Genomic DNA, 19,512 nt, shown 5'->3' on the forward strand with positions numbered 1-19,512 from the left:
CGACTCACGGCCGGGCTTCCGCGGCGACGTGAGCTGAAGCCTGGCAGAATCTCTGGTTTCATTCTTTGTAGAGCCGCGTGTGTGAATTCAAGTGACGTCGCATGGGCAATTGTGTTGGGTGTCATTTAAAGCTTCGCTTTCCAACCACCTTCACAGCGTGTATTGGGGCCAATTTTTTTTCTACACTTAGAAACGGTTTTTGCGCGGAGGAGAAACCTGCTCCAGAGAAAGCGTGCCGCGAAACCAGCCGAGACTGTCGTCAGGACTAGTCCCTGAGGAGCTCCGCTGTTATAATTGTCAAATTGATCAACACATTCTGTGCTTCCCGGTCATCAAATTCTCTTACTTTTTTTCCCCAGAGAGCCACGTTGAAAAGGAGTTCTACGAAGCAGACAATACACGTAAGCAGTTTTTATCAATGGAATAGAATTATTGGTAATTACATGCTTATCCCAACCTTGTTCGTGACAGTGACATTTCTCGTCTAATATCACCGCTTTTTTTTTGTAGCTCCGCCAAGACCCGAAGACCGAGGACGATCCGGGGGCACTCCTCCACGTAGGCATACTTTGTCTCCGCTTGGGTTACTATATGGGGTATTTGTGTGTTAAGGGTTTTCCGCTGGACTCGATACATTTCGACAGTATCTGTACGGTCACCCGCCGCGGTGGCTCAGTGGCTAAGGCGTTGCGCTGCTGAGCACGAGGTCGCGGGTTCGATTCCCGGCCGCGGCGGCCGGTTTTCTGATGGAGGCGAAAAGCAAAAGCGCCCGTGTGTACGAGATTTCGGCGCACGCTAAAGATCCCCAGGTGGTCAAAATTAATCCACAGTCCTCCACTACAGCGCGCCTCATCGCCTGCGTTGCGTCGGCTCGTTAAAACCCTACAGTCAATCATCAATCAGTATTTGTGCGGTCACCCCAACCACCCCCTGCTCGCCTAGATTTATATGTCGCGCTGCGTTAATAGGCCGTGTTTGAAATCTACCACCATAGATTTATTTTTCTCGGGCTGTGTCATCCCGCCCTGTTCAAAGATCTACCCGCAGTATGAGTCAGTGCAGTCAAAAGAGCAACGCCAGCGCTAAGGGACTGCGCGATCATGGGCAGATCGAACATATAGAAGGGGGTTTCCAGTACACTGTTTACAAATACACTGGAGACACGCTGCCACGCACACACATTCCGCGCATGCGATCGCGTGAGCTTTCCCCCAGAGCCATCGCTGCACCAGATAAAAACTAAAATAATTCTAATTCATGCGTGAGATGTTTTTCATGCAGCAAACCTAAAGGATTTGCGTATAAAATAATACATCGATTGAGGCCAGAGTGTAGAGAATCTGCACGCAATCATTTGGTCAAGTAGAGTGTTTGATATAAGGCCCGTCGAGCTGTCTACAGTAACGCGGGAGTTGTGGTGGCGCGAAAAGAGTGTGACTAGAACTGCGAAACGCGCTGCGACACGAAAAACTGCAACTGCTTCTGTGCGCTCTTTCTTGCACGTTGTTAGGTTGCGAAAATGACGTTGCAGTGGGAGATTACCTTGATTGTCGACATTAACAAATACGCACATACGTACCCCTTCCCACACAGCCATAGTGATCGGTTGACCCTGCACGGATTATTACGTGTCACTCCCGCACTCTAAGATCTCAGGGTCTAGTAATGTCTACAACTGCGTTCTGACCTTCGAGTAATAATTTTCCCCCTTCATTTATAAGCCGGTTAAACTTATTTTCAGCTTGGACAACTAAAACATCGTTATTATCTACATCTTGTCACAGTTTTTTTTTTGTACAAATTTAACAATTTTCGCAGTAGGTTGAAAGAAACGGTGAACATGCACTTTGTATTTAACTGAACGATAAGTGCAGACAAAGAAAGGTATCGATTCTTTTGGGCGTTAGCCATCCATGAAGCAGGGGCCGAATTATCCAAAGAAGAGGCGTCTTTTCGAAGCGACGCGGTAGTGCCATGCAAATGCATGTGTTCTTGGCTTGGTCGTCGCTTTGGAGTTGGTTAAACTATAAAAATCGCAAGGGACGAGAACCTTGTAACAGCGGTGTAAAGGGACCCGCAAGAAGACGGAGAGCAGTACGCGTCGATTTGCACTACTTACCCACCCAAGGACACATGCATTTTCATGGCACTACCGCGTCGTTTCGAAAAGACGCCCCGAGCCCGAGGTCGCGGGTTCGATTCCCGGCCGCGGTGGCCGCTTTTCTGATGGAGGCGAAAAGCAAAAATGCCCGTGTGTCCGAGATTTCGGCGCACGTTAAAGAACCCCAGGTGGTCTAAATTAATCCGGAGCCCTCCACTACGGCGCGCCTCATCGCCTGAGTTGCGTCGGCGCGTTAAACACTACAATCAATCAATCAATCAATCAATCAATCAATCAATCAATCAATCAATCAATCAATCAATCAATCAATCAATCAATCAATCAATCAATCAATCAATCAATCAATCAAAGACGCCCCTTTTCTGGAGACTTCAGCCCGAAGACAAAGTCGTGGTGGAGGACTTTCGTGACTTATAGTCTGCCAAAAGTTTTCAGGCCATTGCTACGAGCAAATAAGCCACACAGAACTTAAGATAAAAGCGTACCTGTCGAGGGATGCCAAATCGTATGATGCCAAAACGCTTTCAGAATGCCCTTTCTGTTTCTGCCAAACTTTAGCGTTACGCTTTTGCATTGAATTTTTTAATGGCGCAAACGCACCTATGACATGAGCTAGCAAATTGGGCACAATTGATGCACGTACGCCCAGACGCGAAGGCACATTTTTCGTTGTAGACAGTCAGATGTTGCACTGCGTGGTTAAATGTCTGCGCCGACAAGCTGTTGGGCTGTGTATAACGGCATGCCTGAAACAAGACATTAAGATGTGTTAGAAGGAGCGAAAACGTGATGTCTGTATTACCTTGAGTTAAGTGCGACGACGTTATCGGGAGAAATGGTAAAACCATTGAAGCCGGTGACTTAAGGCGCTTCACGTTATATTATTCATGGACAAGGCAGTCAGAAAGCATGTTTCACGCTATACGAAAACGGACCGAAACCGACCGCGTAACTTCGTTGGAAAAATTCCGAGGTGTTCAATGCTTACCGACGTTAGCAACAATAAATTGTGCGAGCTCAATAGCGGTCAACGACTTACGTCCCAGTCCGTCGTATACACCAAGAGGTTCTGTGGACACTGCGGTTGCACGCTAAGAACAAGGTTGCCACTCTCGTTCACGTAAGCGGCTGTTGCTGTATTTTAGTACTCCAACGGTTTTTGGCGTTTTCCGCATGTGTGCTTTGGCAGTTTTTGCGCGATGATAAAACCTAAAGCACATTCGGCAGTACATGTGATCTACTGAAGCCATACCGATCCCGAACTCTCGGTTCTACCCGCTTGGTGACAACTCCTTTCTAATAAAAAAAAGTGTAATTTTGGCGGAGACGGTTGCCAGAACATTTTTGTAGTTATTCTAGCGTCACTAACCGGAAACGGTTCCACGTCAGAACGATGCAAAAAAAGAGAAAATCTGGTCGGTACCGAGAAATGACGGGGACTGATGGAACATGATGGAAGGTTCCCCTAGAAATCATTTCTTTCTTATTTTCTTGCTAATTGGCTTCCTTATTCCCTGTTGTCTGTGTTAGGTAGCTCATTTTCAATTAGATCCACTCGACAATATACTGGTGATAATTTAAACTAACATTTCTATTTTTTTGTTTTGTGGCGAAATGCGAAACCACGCGGCATAATTTTTTTTAAACGCAATGTATTTTAGAATTTACCGCATTTTCCCGAAGCATAGGCGCCGATGTAACTACATTTTTCTCGCTTCAGAAATCACCCCGCGTCTGTAAATATTCTACAGCGTAGCCTGATGTCTCGCAGCGAGCATTTCTCCTAGGGGGCCAGCGGGAGCGGACTTCTGTCACGTCGGCTCCGTAAAATGTCCTTTTCTCTAGAGGAACAACCCAAATTTTGGCTTGAAATGAAAGTGACGTGCTGTGTTTGCGGAACTCCTAGGGACTCCGTGGATAACAAATTCAAGCCGTGAGTGGACTTTCTGAGACTTTTTCACACCCTTTTTTTGGTCGACCACGCCGCAGCATCGCTAACCCTAAGCCAAGCCAGGCTAGGCTTAGCAGCCCGGCGACCCCGGGCGTCCGCCGTCAGACTCTTGGCGGCAGCCCGACGCGGCCGACAAAATGGTGATGGAAATGGCGGTAGAAGGTACGGACATTGACCCGACGGAACTTAAGGAGTTAAACTGGATCACAAAGGTGACGAAAAAAGTAAAGGAACTACAAGATCAAGGTCGACGAGAAAAACAGAGCGCGGACGCTTCGTGCAACACGCTTTCAACAGCCGCCGCCGGAACAGCGACAAACCTTAAGAGGTCACCCATCGGAGAATATAAAGCGCGCCTGGCTGGCAAGCAGCTGGCGGAAAAATCGATTGCATCGCATCTGCCGAGACTGCCACACACGGACCACAAGGTGATTCTGCGACCCAAGGGCGGACTTGCACTCACCAAGCTCTCGGTCCCCTACGTAGGGTGAATGCTAAGACTTGCCGCCGACGTACAGTGGGAAAAAGGCAAAGAAGAAGACCAAGTTGTGTTAAACGACAAGCAAGGCACCATAACATACAGCACGCCGAGGCAAGAAGACGCTCTGAAAGTACTGTCTCTGAGAAAACTACCGATTGGAGACAAGGCCTACGAAGTAACGTCCTACATGGCAGCACCGGAGAACTGCGGTAGAGGAGTAGTACATGGCATCGATCTCCGTTTCTCCGAAGAGGAACTCGAGGTCGGTTTCTCCCACCGCACTAACCCCCCTATCATCGGGGTGCGTAGGATGGGAAGATCCGAATCAGTGATCATCACTTTTGCCGATCCCCAAGTCCCACGATGGGTCAGGTGCTTCGGATCGCCCATCAAGTGCTTCCTATACCGAAAGAAGTATGAAGTCTGCTTTAAGTGCGGCGACATCGGCCGTCGGTCGGACGTCTGCAGCAACAATCCCACCGACAAATGTAGGAAATGCGGTGATCCGTCACCCGCGAGTGAACACCGTTGTGTACCGAAATGTCAGCTGTGTGGAAAAGAACACGAGACGGGTGACAAGAGGTGCAAGGTTCTCTACCGCACCCCGTACGTCCTGAAAAAGAGACAATGGGAGCGAAAACTCGCAGAACAGGCAAAGAAAGAAGAAGAAGCGGACGAAAAGCGGAGGCACAGAGAGGCGCAGTCAACCATCAAAGCATCGCAACGGGCAAGCCGGAGGGACCAGAGCCGGGATCGCGCGCGGAGCATGTCTCGAAGCCGAAGCAAGTCGAGGAACCAATCCGTCTCCTTCCCTCGCCTGCCACCTCTGAGGACTGAAACTATATCGACTGCTAATAGCTCGAGTGAAAACAGCGGCAGTGTCCGTGCATCGCTGGAAAACTCGGAAGACAAACGCACCAAAGGTAGGTTGGGTGAGTGGGACCGCCCAGGATGCAAATGCGGAGGTTATAAGGAAGTTGACAGAGCAAAATAAGTTTCTGATGGAGCAAAATAAGCTTATAATGGAACAAAACGCAGAACTCAAAAGGCAGCTTGACGAAATCAAGACGGTAATCACCGCAAAGGCATCGGAACAGGTAGTCGAGTCGATGCAGGTAGTCCACTCTCCCCCTCTCGAACAACTTGAATCCAAACTAAACGATGTTGACGACAAACTCGCCAGTAGGGTGTCGAAATTAGAAAAGGTTTTCGTAGCAATGGCAGAGTTGAAGAGCCTGAAAAAGGTAGAGGATGGACTACTAGAAATGGAGAAACGCATGGACCGGTTAGATAAGTCTAACATGAGACGGCAAAAGAGCTCGAAAAATCAAGAATTCAATAGACCCGATGGATCACAGGCAACGGTATCTTACAGCCTGGCAGTGGAATAGTAGGGGCTACGGCAGAAAGCGTTCGGTTTTGCAGGCTTTTTTCGACAGCGGCGAAGGTCGTCCGGTAATAATTGCGATTCAAGAATGTGGGAAAAATTCCAAATTATCGGGGCATAAAGCCTACCCGGGACTCGGAGACGACACCCGGGTAGTCACGTTCGTCAAGCGAAACGTAACGGCAGTGCAGCACGAGACTGGGAATACCGAGATCGACCACTCGATGGTGGAACTCATCCCGCGTAAGCGCACGGGTAAGAGTATCTACGTCTTGAATGTGTACAGCCCACCCAGACAGAGGAAATGCGATTTTGGAGACTTGTTTTTCAGAGCAAAAAATCTAACCAAAGGTGCTCCCTTGTTGGTCATGGGGGATTTCAACGCCCCACATCCAGCTTAAGGGTATAAACACACTCTAGTCAAAGGTAGGGCCTTGTGCCAGGGAATTCAACACCACGATCTACTGCTAATCACCGACCCCATGAATCCGATGAGGCAAGGTAATAGTGTGTCGTCAGACACAACGCCCGACCTCACCCTCACACACGGCGGAGTCAAGGCCACATGGCGAAATACCGGGGAAGACCTAGGCAGCGATCATAAACTCATAGAAATCGTAGTCAGCAATGTTACCCCAGTTCCGAAAATGCGCAAGCACAAAATCACTAGCTGGGAAACTTTCAGAAGCATAGACGCGACGGCAAGCGAACCGATACGCGACATTGGGGAGTGGAGTAAGAAAATTCAACCAGTAAGAAATCCAACAAGCACGGGGGAATGAAAGAGACTAATCTACTGAGGCTCTTTCAAGCCTTTGGCGTTAGCAGGGTTCTCTTCGTAGCCCCCTTCATGAAGCTAACCAAGGCAGAAAAAAGTAAGCTCGACATCATAATTAGAAAGGGCATCAAATGTGCGCTAGGTCTTCCCCCAAACACCTCCGCGGCCAAAATACTTAGTATGGGTGTATCTAATACTATCGATGAACTGATTGAGGCGGTAAATGCGTCACAACAACAACGGTTGCTGAGCAGCAAGACGGGTCGGAGGATATAGAGCGTCTGGGATACCAGACAGGAGAAAGAGGTAAAGACAGTATAGAGCTACCCAGGCAGCTCAGGGGAAAACTTACTGTGTCACCACTGCCAAGAAACATGAGCCCAACGCATCATGAGGCTAGACGTAAAAGTAGAGCCAGAGCCCTGCAAATTAGATATGGTGGCAGGACTGACGTCCTGTACACAGACGCAGCGCAATATCAGACGAAAAAAGCTTTCGCAGCAGTGGCGGTTACGGAAAACGGTGTACCCGTTTCGTGCTGCACGGTACTGAGCAAAGACATAACAGAGGCAGAAGAGTCAGCCATGACTCAATCAGGAATAAAAACGATCGTGAGCGACTCGAAGTCCGCCATCAGAAACTTCGATCGAGGAAGGATCTCCAATGCCGCATGGAAGATCCTCGCGAAAGCAAAGGCTCCCATCGAACAGGCAACATTAGTGTGGGCACCAGCTCATACGGGTCTCATCGGGAATGAAAAGGCACATGCGACCGCCCCAGGTCTGACAGTCCGGACGATCGCCGCCGCCACCGAGCCAGACGCGGTTCCTCCGTACGCGGAGCCCCTCCCGAGTGCAGACGACGGGCTAGGAAACTTCCACGAAATAGTACAATACTATAGACTAGCGAGGAAAGTACTACCGCCGGCTCACCCGCACCTTACTAGGAAAGAGGAAATATACTGGAGAAGGTTACAGGCGGGGGTCTTCCCAAACCCCGAATTGTACAGTAAATGGCACCCCAAAGTATCTGATTCGAAATGCAAAAAATGTCAGGGAATAGAGGATCTCGTTCACATGGTCTGGACGTGTCCCTCTTACAAAAAACCTCACAGAAATGCTGCATCCTGGGAGGCCCTGCTACTCAGCCAGGCCTCCAGCAGTCAGAGAAAAATCATCGGTCTCGCCCTGGAAGCCGCCGAATCGCAAGGGATTCTGGCTGACTGATGGGGGGGCACACCCTTTTGTGCTTTTGACTGGTGTAAATAAAGTTTCCCCTCCTCCTCCTCCTTGTGGCTTCGCAAATTAATGTTAGCGAAGGCGCAAACACAGCACTGCCACAAGAGCAGGAAAAGCTAGAGTTTTTGTAAGGAAATTATAAAATAGTGGGATAGGCGAAAATAGCGGTCTGCGAGGAAACCAGGGCAGTGCGTACGCTCCAGAACGATGAAGGAAATTATGACAACGACGTCGTTATAAATCTCGATGTTGTATTTCTTCAGTCCCTGATCTCAACTACAGTCGCACTAGCGACACTAAATCAGCTATGCTTAAGAGTACCGCAACTTCGTGCACCCGGAAGCGTCTGAGGGTCATTTTGTTTCTGGCTTGCAGTGTTGCCATCTCTCCCAACGAAACCGCCGCCGGCTATGACGGGCAAAGTGTGACCGGCCGCTCTAGCGTCCGCGCAGCAGAGAGAGAGAGAGAGAGAGAGAGAGAGAGAGAGAGAGAGAGAGAGAGAGAGAGAGAGAGAGAGAGAGAGAGAGAGAGAGAGAGAGAGAGAGAGAGAGAGAGGCGCCAAGAAGCAATATGGGTAAACAAATGTCACGTGGTGCCGACCGACCACTCAAAATCCTGGCGGCACATAACAATGAGAGAAAAGAGTGCCGATGCTCTAAAAGGCTTTATTTAGTTGCGCTAGGTCGCACTACTGCTGAAGTGCCGCTACGCATAGCTTTCTTAATGATTTTTTTTTTGAAAACCTCGGCAACTTCATATTCTGGGTCACGTCACCCAACGAAATCAGCAACGTTTCGCCCAGTACAGCGCAGCCCACTGTAGAAGTAAAGTCCACTTCTCACATAAAATGTTCAACAACAAAGTTCCCTTTTCAACTACCCTTTCATTGTAGTGCTGCTTCTATCACGCGCCGTACCATTTATCACAGACGGACCGGCGCTGTTCTGCGTTCTGGGTGACCTGAACTCGGAGCTGGACCACTACCCGACCGAGTACTGTACGCATCTCATCTACCGCGACATGGTCTTCTTCTACGAGCACAAGTGGTTCATGCCCAGGGAGAGCGGTGAGTGCCCCTAAATATTTGCTAAGGATCTAATGTAAATGTCGTCGATTAGTTTCGATAGGAGACTCAATTAAGAGCATTGGCTTCAATGCGTTTTTCTTTACAGGCTACAAACCTGCTGTGTTTAAATTATGCTATTTTTACGGGTTTTTGCGTAAGAGAAACACAAAAAACCTTGCCATGGTTTCCTTTCTGTTGCCGTTGTCGCTCCTTTAAAGTGTGCGACTGCCTACTGCGAACAAAATAATCCGACAGCGTTTTATGCTAGTTTTTTCTGCTAAAAACACTTCATAGCAACGCCATCTCTACAGCCAAACGTTGAAAGACACATTTGAGGAGAGCTCAAAAAGAGAGGCCCCTTTTCCCGTTCTGTCTACAAACACAAGTATACATCGAACTTGTACTTCCGGCGATGCCCTTTGCGGGTGTCGACGAAAAAAACCGATTGAGGAACGAAATTCGAAAATTCACGGGCACGAAATGAACCCGGAAAACTCGTGATAGAAGTGGTTGCACATATACATAACCTGTGGTACACGGCCGTTTCGAAGGCCTTCCCGAGGCCTTCCAACCAATTTTCTATCGATTGGCGCATTGGCTATCTCTCAGGCGCACTTTTGAGTGAGCGTTTAACTGTCAGTTGAAAGGTGACGTGTAGCATAGGCATAAGAGAGGTCTTCCTTGCTGCGCAGTGAACCCAAATAGCTGATGATGATGGTGGTGATGGTGGTGGTATGTTGTTGTTGTTGATGATGATGATGATGATGGTGGTGGTGGTGGTGGTGGTGGTGGTGGTGGTGGTGGTGGTGGTGGTGGTGGTGATGAAAAGAAGATTCGCATGCAGTGTTCGTGCACAGAGTCTGGAGGGGGTCAACAGGGCCCTGGAGGTTGCACACGGGCCACCATGCGGTCTATTTAGAGCTCAATAACTGCCCCTGCTTCACAAACGCTGACGTGCACATTAAAAGTAACAATTCCGTCAATATCCGCCCTCTTAACCTGCAACGCTGCCTCCTGCGGCGGCGTGCGACGAGCGCAGAGCAAAGCTTCAACGCCTTCAAGCAGCTGCGCGCCACCACGGATTTGCCCCTCCTGGTGGGCATCTCCACGGAGCAGCTGGCCGACTTCTACGTGCCGCTGTGGCGCAACCCGGCCAAGATGGGCGCGTTCGCGAGAAGTGCCATCGAGTGGCTGCACGCGCACGGCTTCGACGGCATCGCGCTGCTCGACCAGCAAGTGAAGACGACCGAAGTCGTCAAGCGCTACTCCCACATCGTGAAGGTCAGTGCACACGACGCATAGAATAGGCGACCAATCAAAAGCGCAAAGGTTCACGGGTACGTCGCCTGCTCCCGCAACTTCCGGTTCGAGATTTCTCCTGCCTTCCCGCACGCCGGCGCTTTCAGGTGCGCGCATGTGTGTTGTTTATTTGTCACAGGGCGCTTACCTGTCAGATAAACCAGTAGTACGGTCAATCGTTGTTAGCTATGAAATTCCCGATGCATTAGCGTTTTTTTTCGCTGAAAAAAAAACGATAAACAACAAGCACACACGCGCGTGAAAGCCGACGGCGTATGGGAGGCCAGGAGAGCTCCCGAACCGGAAGTGAGTGGCGGCACTCCGCGGGTGAAAACAATGTACCCATGAGAATTTGCGCTTTGTAACGGTCACCTATATGTGTCGGCTTGACAGGCCTCTATGGTGTTCTTGCCAGGCCGTGCCACACTGGCCGCTGTAACGCAAACATCTTTTCTTTCTACTCACATCACGGAAGTGAACGGCGTGGTGCAGTTTCAAGAACGCGCCTATTTTGCCATGTCCCGGCCCTTGGCGGTGACGATCAAGAGGTCCGGCGGGGCTGCCAACTCTGGGAGCATTGCGCTGATGGCGATGTATGAGCGTGGTGTCTTGTTAGCAAGGCTTGTGCCGATGCTGGCAACGTGAAGCTGGCTCTTTCGCTAAGTCTTCAGAACTGGATTACAATGGAGAAAACAAAGCCTACTTAGTGTCGTTACTTCCGCCAAAAATTTCTGCCTAATAGCACGTTTAGGGTCATTACATTATTTGCACGACGAAGTGCTCGAAAGTTATTGCGTGCCCCGCGAAGATCTCTCGCACAGTTAGCATTGATGCTTAAATTTCAGTTTGTATTCTGCCTTCTGTTTTCGATATGGTTCTACAAGTTCCCTTAGAGAAAAAAAGCCACCAAGTGTAACTTCATGGGCATCATCTTTTTATTGTTTTTATACGAGAATCTCGCAGATCATTGCAGAGTTATCTAGAAAAGTTAGCATTTAAGCTAATAGCACGCTGAGGGCATACATTGGTCCTTCTTCAACGGACATACTAGTTATCGGAGGGAAAAAAACTGATTAAAAACGATATCTTCACGCATTCAAGATAGTCATAATAGTAAAGATAGTGTAAGCACCACCTATCTCTTCATAATCATTCTCCTGCTGTCCCTCAGATAACCACGCCAAGCTCCAGAAAGCTAAATTTATGCTTACTAGGCCCCAAGAGAGCTGGTAACTATGGGAAGACTGAGCGTACTCATTGTCTCAGATTTGCATTTGCATGACTGGCACAACTTGAAAACAGAAAAAAAAGAAAACGATTGCGGAACTGGCCCAGACGCGAGATGCACAACATATATCGTTTCCATGTATGCTGCGCCTCATCTCTGCATTGCTAATTAACTTCCGCTGCCTTGGATGCAGAGACTGCGGGACGAGTTCCACGCGGCCAAGAGCAAGCTCCTTGTCGTGGTGGGCCTAAGCATCCTGGACTCCGATAAGACGCCGGAGGACGTGGCTGAACACCTCGAGGAAATCGCTAGGTATGTCAGCATGCCTATTAACATCGGAGATGCTGTTACTCGCCGCAAGTTCGGGGTTCGTGGGCGCGGAAAACTCTTCGCGAGGAGCGTTATCGCCTAGGCGTCGCACAGCTGTCACATTACCCACCCTACATCGCAAACACACACGTGATAGCGGCCGCCGCAACACTCGAGAGGAGCATGAGCATGCGCTCAGTATCGTAGGAGAGCCCTTCGCACGATAGCTCGCGTCGTCATGCGCATGCGCTCAGTATCGTACAAGAGACCTCGCGCGCAACGCCTTCGCACTTCTCGGCATGGCCCGGCCGCGTGTAGTTCGCATGGCCGAGGAAGAGGCCGCGAACCGAAAGGCAGGGCGTGCTACTGAAACTAACTCTGTGTCCATCAATGCTCATCTACTACAGCTTCGCGATTCAAGTATTGCGCATGAGTGCAAGCTTCCATAGATTTTTTGAGTGCGTGAGCAATAAATGGGGCATGTCGGCAAAAGTTCCGCGTAGATCCGCGTCACTGTGTCAAGGACAAAGTGACAGAGCTGCACAGGACGATGACGAGGAGAGAGCGCGCAGAGAGGGCTGCCATAGAAAGTGGAGAAAGTTGCCTTTGCAACGCAATCACCTTTGCCAGGGAGATAAGCCGAAGCGCAGCTCGCGGCCTGCCTCTGCCTCGGCAGGTTCCGTTACTCCCTCCTTCCCCAATTGCACGCGCTGTATAGTCGAGTCTGTAGCCAGTGCAGGGCGGACAGGGCTGAGAAATGGAACATCAGAAAGGAAAATTTCTACGATAATTCCCAGGGCAGTGCTTTGCTTTTCGAGGCTACAGCAAGTTTCCTGCGAACTAAGAGCTTCGTGGGGAAGTATTCACAAAATGATGGGGTATGCGTGGTCTGCGGAAAAGAAACAAACTATGCGGCACATAGTGTTAGAATGCGAGGGTATCCATCCAAATCTACATGAAGGAAATATTGGGCTTACAGATGCCTTAGGATTTAAGGATATGACAGAGGAAGTTAACTTCAAGGCTGTCGAGGGGACGAAAAGAATATTAGAATGCTGGTGGACGAAATGCAGAGAGGGGAATATTCCCTAGGACAGTTACCACCTCTAAAAGGAAAAAAAAATATTTTGTGCCTTTTTGTGCCTGCCCTAAGTAGCGCTAGTATTAAACCAAGAGTGTAAAACATGGGTATATTAGTCTTTTTTGGTAAGATGACATGTCATCACCCCGCTACAATGGGGAAACCAATAGCAATCATCATCATTGCCGTTCTTAAGTTGTAACCGGGTATAGTAGGTAATTCCATGAATTTCTGTATTTTTTGTTCTCCGTGTTTTGGCTGTCATGTCAGAGATTATTGTTTTCTACTTCTAGGACCGTCGACTACCTGATTCTCGAGACGCACCGCTCGAAGCACAACCAGGGCCCCTGCAGACTGTCGCTTCCATCGTCTTTCCTCGAGGACACCAGCTTCACAGACTCCGTTCCTGTCGTGAGACTCAGCCCTTGCTCATTTTAACACGAAAGTGTTTTATTTCGGAGTAAACAAACATTTAGGGGACGTCATATCTGTGACGCAAGTGACGCCCGTACAACGAGGCAAGCGGCCTGTAAAGGGTGCACCCCTGCACATAGGGTATTCTTGCGGGGAAGCAACCTTTAAAACCAAAGAGTACGTTTTACTTTGGGTTTGTTCGTTGTCGGTTTTTATATTTTAACACGACAGTGTTTTATCCCAGGATACGCCAAGATTTCACTGACGTCATACCCGTCACGGAAATGATGCCAGTACACCTTTGCCGAAGCGACCCGCCAGCAGGACGCCGCTCACCAAGCACACCCATAAGACAGCCACCGACCCGCAAATCATGCTCAGTTGCAAATTTCGCTGCACATTTCCCTTTCGTGTTTGCCGATTCTTATGACAGAGGAATCGGCGACATTTTTTTGTAGCTTTTCCTCCGTGAGTGAAGAAACGACGAAACCAGGCCTACTAAATTACCCGGCTCGGTGGAGGGACGAAAGAAGAAAATTCGAACGCAGAGAATGCACTCGGAGAGCGCAGGACAGGAGTGGTTGGAGATCAACTCATATATAACATTGAAATTTAGAATTATCATTGCATATTGATATTAAAATTATTATTTTATTTCTTTCAAAAAGTGATTGACTGATTGTAGGGTTTAACGTGCCTACGCAACGCAGGCGATGACGCGCGCCGTAGTGGAGGGCTCCGGATTAATTTTTACCACCTGGGGATGTTGAACGTGACCGAAATCTCGTACACACGGGCGTTTTTCCTTTTCGCCTTCATCAGAAAAGTGGCCGCCGTGGCCGGGAGTCGAACCCGCGTCCTTGTGCTCAGCAGCGCAACTCCTTAGCCACTGAGTCACCACGGCGGGTCACGTTAAAAAGTAACAAAATCAACAATATGCAGGCGAGGATCTCCAAGCCAGACTTTAGTGGGACCCTCGAGGCCTTCGTGGGAGAGGCCTTCGTCCTGCACTGGACTGCAATAAGCTCTTGCGGTAGTCGTTGTTGTTGATGACGGTGATGATGAGGATGGAGATTGTGATGGTGACGGCAACGACCACGATGGTGATGAAGATGCGCGGATAGCTGCAGCAGACGTGATAACTGAGAGCTTGAGTATAACGTACATAAACTTTTTGCGTGCGCAGTTACTGGCTTGCATCGTGTCCTTCGTATGAAATGGAAGTTGTGCGCGAGCGCTGCGATACCTATTTAAAAACTCTCCCTTAACCTGTCAAGGACAAGTTCACTTGCTTCGATTCCGTAGCTTTTCCAAGTCGGTCGGATGCGTTTCGCGCATCCTAATTAAAGCTAAAAACATTGAAGTAGAAAAAGTACACATTACGAACTTGGATTGCTTCGAATACACAGATCTCATCAAAACGAGATCACACTGGGTTGACTTCGGTCAGGTTACTTAGGTTAAATAAACCGTTTTATCCCAAGTACTTCGCACGGCATACCTTTTAGGGCGGCTGTTGTTTTGGCGCGTGAAATAGCAGGTTTTGCACTACCATTAAAGCGAATTAGCAGCCTTAGGTGGAACACTGCTTGCATTATTTAATGGTTGTTTTTTAGCGTTCCTCACTGTTGGGCATCAAAGAGTATTTAGCCGATTTTTGGTGTCCCGCACGACTCGTCTCTTTTAGAGCCCGCGTCAGAACCGTGCGCAATAGTTTTGAGGAGAGTCACAAGCCGACGCCGTGTAAGCAATGCATGTCAACAACAGTCATCTACGAACAGTCGTAATGAAAGGTTGTGTTTCGGGTGCAACGGGCGCGTGTTAACTGAAACTGTTATTGGGACCATTATTGCGGAGATGCGACTTTGGTATTGGAACTGAAGGCAACTGCGCGTGCGCAGTCAAGCCGAGGAACGATTGCGGTAATGGTTAGAATAATGGTTACAGTCAGGTGATCACTTCAGGCTGTCACTGCCACCGTACTTCCTCGAAGACGCAAGCCTCACTGGTTCTGCTCCACTCGCGATATTGTCTCCTCGCACGTTTCGTCACTTTTATCCTGCGATCGGAATGGCCTGGACATCGGCCCACTGCAGCACGATTCTGTGTCGCCGAGATCATAGTTTCATACTAATATATACTAGAGTGAAATCTGTCGCTGCAGTCGTGGGCCGTCGTGGCCGGCGCCATTGCCGCTAGCGACGTTCCTCGGCTACTTGGTTTAGCTAGCCATACGGCTTCTTTTTTGTCTCGAAGCAAAAATCAACAAAAAAAGGGTAACATTTCATTGTGCATGAAGCTTCTAGATAATTACTGGCACATTAATCTTTTTGGAGGCTCAGTAATATCTCAGTAATACCTTCCACAGTAATATTGTTGCGTTTTTGCAGCCAGAGCCAACTTTTCAGCCTGTGCATGAGCCATGCCAAAGGCAAGTGGAACGTGGCTTCCCGGTACATGACGGAACGCTCGACGAAGCGCGGCTCCCCTAGACAGTGTCGCCATATTTCCCTCCTGTATATATTAGTATGAAACTCTGTGGCCGAGTTTCGTTGTACCCAAGCCATGTACCCCAGCCGTTGTACCCCAGATATGTACCCCAGCCATTACAAAGCCTGACACAGCCATGGGTTAGGTTTCGACTATGGTAGCACGGCCTAATAAAATTATATCGGGGCTGATATACGAAATATCAGCCTCTCTATCTGTAGCCCTAACCTTGTACTCAAGTCGCCTTTTTGACGTTTTTTTTCAGCGCACGGCTCTGGCTTGGATGCGGATTCTGCATGTACCGAATGAGACGATGGCTCACATGTGCGTCTCCTTCAATATGGCCGTGCTAAACTTCAAGACGAAGAAAGTAGGCGAGGACGACTTGACTTGCAAGACGGAGCGGTGGTCCAACTACCGTGACGTAAGTCTTCGTTTGCTGGAAAGTATATTTGAGACTTGTAGGTTTATCCGAAGATAATTGGGTTGCAATGAAACCTATAAGTAGGATGTACTACAGCGACGGGGGAGCAGTTCACAGCTCGTTCGATCGTATGAGCTACGTCAGCAGCGAGCTTACGCCACCCAGCATACGAGAAAGGGAAGCGATCCGGTCCACTAAATAACATAGCTTCAGGCATAGACTTACTAATAAACAGAAAAAACGCCTTGCAAGCACCAAGATAGCCTAATACGGTTAAGAAAGTGCTTTCAATTGGCCATTATATCGGTTTTAATTTTTAGTAGCTTGCACGTATTGCTTGTGTAACAGAAACGTCACTCTTCCAGCTTGAGTCACTAGGACTTTTTGATTGAAATTTCGTTCGCCCTTTCAGAAGGGAAACTGAGTACCTGTACAAATTTTTCGATGATGATATAAGGGTTGGAAAAAATTATGGCAATAATGCTGCGAACCATGCACTGTGTTTGTTTGTTTGTTTGTTTGTTTGTTTGTTTGTTTGTCTGTTTGTTTGTTTGTCTGTCTGTCTGTCTGTCTGTCTGTCTGTTTGTTTGTTTGTTTGTTTGTTTGTCTGTCTGTCTGTCTGTCTGTTTGTTTGTTTGTTTGTTTGTTTGTCTGTCTGTCTGTCTGTCTGTCTGTCTGTCTGTCTGTCTGTTTGTTTGTTTGTTTGTTTGTTTGTTTGTTTTTTTTTGTTTTTGTTTGTTTGTTTGTTTGTTTGTTTGTTTGTTTGTTTGTTTGTTTGTTTGTTTGTTTGTTTGTTTGTTTGTTTGTTTGTTTGTTTGTTTGTTTGTTTGTTTGTTTGTTTGTTTGTTTGTTTGTTTGTTTGTTTGTTTGTTTGTTTGTTTGTTTGTTTGTTTGTTTGTTTGTTTGTTTGTTTGTTTGTTTGTTTGTTTGTTTGTTTGTTTGTTTGTTTGTTTGTTTGTTTGTTTGTTTGTTTGTTTGTTTGTTTGTTTGTTTGTTTGTTTGTTTGTTTGTTTGTTTGTTTGTTTGTTTGTTTGTTTGTTTGTTTGTTTGTTTGTTTGTTTGTTTGTTTGTTTGTTTGTTTGTTTGTTTGTTTGTTTGTTTGTTTGTTTGTTTGTTTGTTTGTTTGTTTGTTTGTTTGTTTGTTTGTTTGTTTGTTTGTTTGTTTGTTTGTTTGTTTGTTTGTTTGTTTGTTTGTTTGTTTGTTTGTTTGTTTGTTTGTTTGTTTGTTTGTTTGTTTGTTTGTTTGTTTGTTTGTTTGTTTGTTTGTTTGTTTGTTTGTTTGTTTGTTTGTTTGTTTGTTTGTTTGTTTGTTTGTTTGTTTGTTTGTTTGTTTGTTTGTTTGTTTGTTTGTTTGTTTGTTTGTTTGTTTGTTTGTTTGTTTGTTTGTTTGTTTGTTGTTTGTTTGTTTGTTTGTTTGTTTGTTTGTTTGTTTGTTTGTTTGTTTGTTTGTTTGTTTGTTTGTTTGTTTGTTTGTTTGTTTGTTTGTTTGTTTGTTTGTTTGTTTGTTTGTTTGTTTGTTTGTTTGTTTGTTTGTTTGTTTGTTTGTTTGTTTGTTTGTTTGTTTGTTTGTTTGTTTGTTTGTTTGTTTGTTTGTTTGTTTGTTTGTTTGTTTGTTTGTTTGTTTGTTTGTTTGTTTGTTTGTTTGTTTGTTTGTTTGTTTGTTTGTTTGTTTGTTTGTTTGTTTGTTTGTTTGTTTGTTTGTTTGTTTGTTTGTTTGTTTGTTTGTTTGTTTGTTTGTTTGTTTGTTTGTTTGTTTGTTTGTTTGTTTGTTTGTTTGTTTGTTTGTTTGTTTGTTTGTTTGTTTGTTTGTTTGTTTGTTTGTTTGTTTGTTTGTTTGTTTGTTTGTTTGTTTGTTTGTTTGTTTGTTTGTTTGTTTGTTTGTTTGTTTGTTTGTTTGTTTGTTTGTTTGTTTGTTTGTTTGTTTGTTTGTTTGTTTGTTTGTTTGTTTGTTTGTTTGTTTGTTTGTTTGTTTGTTTGTTTGTTTGTTTGTTTGTTTGTTTGTTTGTTTGTTTGTTTGTTTGTTTGTTTGTTTGTTTGTTTGTTTGTTTGTTTGTTTGTTTGTTTGTTTGTTTGTTTGTTTGTTTGTTTGTTTGTTTGTTTGTTTGTTTGTTTGTTTGTTTGTTTGTTTGTTTGTTTGTTTGTTTGTTTGTTTGTTTGTTTGTTTGTTTGTTTGTTTGTTTGTTTGTTTGTTTGTTTGTTTGTTTGTTTGTTTGTTTGTTTGTTTGTTGTTTGTTTGTTTGTTTGTTTGTTTGTTTGTTTGTTTGTTTGTTTGTTTGTTTGTTTGTTTGTTTGTTTGTTTGTTTGTTTGTTTGTTTGTTTGTTTGTTTGTTTGTTTGTTTGTTTGTTTGTTTGTTTGTTTGTTTGTTTGTTTGTTTGTTTGTTTGTTTGTTTGTTTGTTTGTTTGTTTGTTTGTTTGTTTGTTTGTTTGTTTGTTTGTTTGTTTGTTTGTTTGTTTGTTTGTTTGTTTGTTTGTTTGTTTGTTTGTTTGTTTGTTTGTTTGTTTGTTTGTTTGTTTGTTTGTTTGTTTGTTTGTTTGTTTGTTTGTTTGTTTGTTTGTTTGTTTGTTTGTTTGTTTGTTTGTTTGTTTGTTTGTTTGTTTGTTTGTTTGTTTGTTTGTTTGTTTGTTTGTTTGTTTGTTTGTTTGTTTGTTTGTTTGTTTGTTTGTTTGTTTGTTTGTTTGTTTGTTTGTTTGTTTGTTTGTTTGTTTGTTTGTTTGTTTGTTTGTTTGTTTGTTTGTTTGTTTGTTTGTTTGTTTGTTTGTTTGTTTGTTTGTTTGTTTGTTTGTTTGTTTGTTTGTTTGTTTGTTTGTTTGTTTGTTTGTTTGTTTGTTTGTTTGTTTGTTTGTTTGTTTGTTTGTTTGTTTGTTTGTTTGTTTGTTTGTTTGTTTGTTTGTTTGTTTGTTTGTTTGTTTGTTTGTTTGTTTGTTTGTTTGTTTGTTTGTTTGTTTGTTTGTTTGTTTGTTTGTTTGTTTGTTTGTTTGTTTGTTTGTTTGTTTGTTTGTTTGTTTGTTTGTTTGTTTGTTTGTTTGTTTGTTTGTTTGTTTGTTTGTTTGTTTGTTTGTTTGTTTGTTTGTTTGTTTGTTTGTTTGTTTGTTTGTTTGTTTGTTTGTTTGTTTGTTTGTTTGTTTGTTTGTTTGTTTGTTTGTTTGTTTGTTTGTTTGTTTGTTTGTTTGTTTGTTTGTTTGTTTGTTTGTTTGTTTGTTTGTTTGTTTGTTTGTTTGTTTGTTTGTTTGTTTGTTTGTTTG

At 45.6% G+C, this 19,512-nt stretch overlaps 1 protein-coding gene across 1 annotated transcript in view; it reads left to right on the forward strand.

Moving 5' to 3' along the window:
• The window catches only part of LOC144153281 (uncharacterized), a 71,991-nt gene that overhangs the window by 25,083 nt on the left and 27,396 nt on the right, over positions 1 to 19,512 (forward strand). Inside the window, exons 10-16 of the mRNA XM_077684933.1 lie at positions 360 to 401; positions 511 to 558; positions 8,886 to 9,023; positions 10,063 to 10,304; positions 11,744 to 11,862; positions 13,234 to 13,351; positions 16,110 to 16,268. Of these exons, the coding sequence (XP_077541059.1) occupies positions 360 to 401; positions 511 to 558; positions 8,886 to 9,023; positions 10,063 to 10,304; positions 11,744 to 11,862; positions 13,234 to 13,351; positions 16,110 to 16,268 (866 nt within the window). The remainder of the gene's footprint in view (positions 1 to 359; positions 402 to 510; positions 559 to 8,885; positions 9,024 to 10,062; positions 10,305 to 11,743; positions 11,863 to 13,233; positions 13,352 to 16,109; positions 16,269 to 19,512) is intronic.

Source organism: Haemaphysalis longicornis, unplaced genomic scaffold, assembly GCF_048455015.1.
Source record: "Haemaphysalis longicornis isolate Haplotype H1 unplaced genomic scaffold, Haemaphysalis longicornis Haplotype H1 scaffold_9, whole genome shotgun sequence".
Classification (NCBI taxonomy): domain Eukaryota; kingdom Metazoa; phylum Arthropoda; class Arachnida; order Ixodida; family Ixodidae; genus Haemaphysalis; species Haemaphysalis longicornis.